Source organism: Seriola lalandi, unplaced genomic scaffold (assembly GCF_002814215.2).
Source record: "Seriola lalandi dorsalis isolate HSWRI2012SDOR001 ecotype SW California unplaced genomic scaffold, Sedor1 jcf7180002054972, whole genome shotgun sequence".
In the NCBI taxonomy this organism is placed as follows: domain Eukaryota; kingdom Metazoa; phylum Chordata; class Actinopteri; order Carangiformes; family Carangidae; genus Seriola; species Seriola lalandi.
This window is the reverse complement of record NW_019525660.1, coordinates 2,605,872-2,609,299: the sequence shown is the minus strand read 5'-3', so window position 1 is coordinate 2,609,299 and position 3,428 is coordinate 2,605,872. Positions and strand designations below refer to the sequence as shown.

Here is a 3,428-nt window from a genome sequence, read left to right as displayed (position 1 = left end):
GGGGGGTGCTGTGGCATTGCACAGCAAACATCCCTAATAGGCTAATCTAATCTCATCTCTTTGCGGTCTATGACCCTGTGTTTACTTTCAGCCCCGTGTCTGCACGCTGGCTCGGCCGCGCCTCGCTGAATGCAGCTTTGTTCCCGCTGAAAACTCATCATCGGTGTGATCTTGGGAATGGGCGCCAACTCTGTGACCGTCTGCCCATAATGCCTGCAGGCTGGGGATCATTCTCATCTATGTACAGCTTCTGTAGCTGTTGTTGTTTGATTTTATGTTTACCAGTTAGTGTGTCGAATGCTGAGGGTAGTGCTCTGTAGATGACCCTAATCGCTGAGCTCTGTGTGGGGCTGTTCACTTTAAATTCTGAGCTGGAATACTAAATTTTACTCTACAACCAACACAGTAGCATATTTGCAAAAATAACCAGGGGGTAAAAAAAAACCACACTACGAAAATGGCTCCCAAGGCCACCTGACAGTAACTGAATAATGAGTCAGTCAAAGTTCACAGACTATCTCAAGGGCAAAAACATTCATAATATGTTATGATAAGTTCACCCAAGGACGAGTGCCTGCAGATATTCCAAAATCTGAGCAAATGAGCCAATACAGGATAACAAAGAGCCACAACGTTTTTCAATGCACACAATTAAAGTGGTTGCAGAGAAAAAGTGGTAGAAACGACAAAAAAAGAGAAGGGGGGGAAGGCACGCAACAACTATTGTCCTCCTGTCATGATTTTTGCTTTAATGACACTGCTGTCTCTTCAGTCACACACAGTCACAGCAATGAAACCACCATGTTTCATAACCGCAGTACTCTGCGGAAAAAAAAAAAAAAACTCCTGCAGTTGGAGCAGCAATGTGACAGCAACATAGCAAGGATCCAACAACAGAAAATTTCACTACGATAAAATTACCCCATGTCAAATGAATCTTTGGAAGACTTTTTAGTTTGTCAGCTGCAGTGATTTACAGTATTTTACTGACGGTACTAATGACCATAACGCTGCAACTCCCTGGTTAAATCAGTGCTTCTGTTACTCACCCCTGGCAGCAGTGGACATCAGGACCATCTCCAGAAACAGACAGACCCAGAGAAGCTCCATTTTGCTCTAATTTTCGAAGAAGAAGGACGCTCAGCCTCTGTGATCTAAATGAAAAGTAAAAGAGAAAAAAAAAAACAAAAAAAACATGAAGTTGCTTATTAAAGGATAACAAGTGAGACATCTGTATTTAGGAGATAATGTGTATTTTAGTGTTTTAGATTACATCTTTGTATATAAATCACAGCTTTATTGTCCACTGTCACAGAGTGTAATTTATTCCAAAAACCCACCAGCCATATTTATTAATTCACTACCTGATGGGATTTTGATTAATTGCTGCCAAAATAGCTGCTAGTGCAATTACAATATAATTTACTACCAACTGGCTGATAGCTGGTGAGTATGTGAAAACCTGCCTTGAATTTTAGAAGAGAAAAAAGTTTGACATATAATAAAATATGTGCCTGTGTTTTAAAACTTTTGTGAGGATCTTTTAAAAAAACAAAACAATGAGCTTTAACTTTAGAGGACAAGTTAGAGCTGAAAACATTAAGTACTCACTTCCAGAATGTGTAATGTTAATCTCTTGTTTTTGGTCTAATGTGTCTGCTAAATAGAAATTCACGGGAGGCAGAGCAAAGTATCACTGCATGGACACCACTATAAATCTGTTCAAACTCTATTGAACAGCAGCAAAGATTTTCTGTAAATCAAACTATTTTCCTTACAGATTTATTCTGTCCACCTGTCCGTATGTCTCTCCTTACAGTGGTTTTAATCTTTCCGCCACATAAATTCTCCCCTGAACCTTATGAGATCTTATTTCAGTACTTCACATGCTGTATCTTTGATCAGGACCCGTCAACCTCAGTGTCTCAGTTCACCAGAACCTGCTACACACTTTAAAGCATAGGATAATTGATTTGCGATGATCAAAAGGAGATTTTCAACCTACACTAGGTTTAGTCACATTTTTACTGCACTTAAGCAGTTTACTGATGTTACTAGGATAACAGGCAATAGATAGATCTTTATTTCATAATTCCCAATATTAGACTTCATGTAAAGCTGCTGAAAGTGGCTGAATATTAAAAATAAAGAAGCCTCTTTAAACCGGTCTAAAGCCTGCAACCTCTGATTGTTTGCATTAGGATGATCCCAGACTACAGGTCTAACCTGTTTTAACATATCACTTGTTTAAAATCAATACTTTATAATTAATGGAACAAACTTGGAGGCAATTATCATAAAGCCTGTTCTTTGTCATCCATTCAGTAAAGCACGTTAGCATCCCTTAATATGCCATATTGTTCATGTGCTGTCTATTGTTGTGGCCACTTCATAACTCTAAAGTTAATCTTGTGAGTGCTGTAACGTGTTATAACATCATACATCAATAATTCTCCTTGTGTAACAGCTTGTGTAGATTAATACCAGTGAAGATTAGAGGAACATGACACAAGTTTGAGACAAAATAAAACTTCAATACGTTATCATTGTAAAATAAAACTCAGTAGCTGAAAGGGAAATGTAATTCAGATGACGTGATAAAGAGACAAATATAAGTTCACTGTGGACTCTCTATAAAGTGCAGAAGGCACATTAGGATGTTGTGGTTGTATCATGTAAATAAAGTGTATTTTGCCAATTAATAAAGACAGACTTACTGTAAAATTCCCAGCAGTGATGAGATGTCCTCAGTCTGTTACCCGCTGGTTACCTGCACGTTTACAGTGCCGTTATCCCGCAAAAAAAGACGTATTCACCTCTCTCCAATGACTTTAATGATTCCGATAACTTAATCCGTGAATCGACAATAATTTACAAAATTGAAGAGACGCTCTGTCACCGAAACGGCAGCTTGTAGTAAATGACTTTGACAAACTAAACAAAGTTGGCTGTAACTTACCGAGCGATAAATATGAGATTATGTGAAAAAAAATCGAAGATATGTAGTCTTAAGTCAAACACGTGAACACTCAAAATGCAGGCTGTAGTATTTCTGAATGACAGTCCGCATGTAAAAGCGCTTGAGGGAGAGCAGCCACACGACCGGGAAAAGAAAAAGAGAGAGAAACAAAAACTTTATCTACATTTCTCCTCAGTGTACGTAACTACGTAACTCTTCAGACAGTTAAAATGACAACCTGAACACTATATCCACATTGCCTCCAGCAGCGGTTCACTGTCCAAACTTCAGCCGCAGGGGAGAAAACAAACTCCGTCGACGGACTGTCCCAGCGCCGAACTTTCGGCCAATCAGAGAGCAGGCCAATCAGAGAGCGGACCAATCAGAGAGCAGGCCAATCAGAGAGCGGACCAATCAGAGGGCAGGAACTTGCTGGACAAATTTGGAGCGGTTTAGGTTGGTGAGGAGG

The 3,428-nt window shown here is 39.5% G+C and overlaps 1 protein-coding gene across 1 annotated transcript in view; it reads right to left on the bottom strand.

Moving 5' to 3' along the window:
* fgfrl1a (fibroblast growth factor receptor like 1a) overlaps positions 1-3,262 on the bottom strand; it is a 68,860-nt gene extending 65,598 nt beyond the window's left edge. Inside the window, exons 1-2 of the mRNA XM_023398120.2 lie at positions 2,718-3,262; positions 1,050-1,154 (exon numbers count right to left, since the gene is read on the bottom strand). Coding sequence (XP_023253888.1) covers positions 1,050-1,110 — 61 coding nt within the window. The 5' untranslated portion in view covers positions 1,111-1,154; positions 2,718-3,262. The remainder of the gene's footprint in view (positions 1-1,049; positions 1,155-2,717) is intronic.
* Between the last annotated feature and the right edge of the window lie 166 nt (positions 3,263-3,428).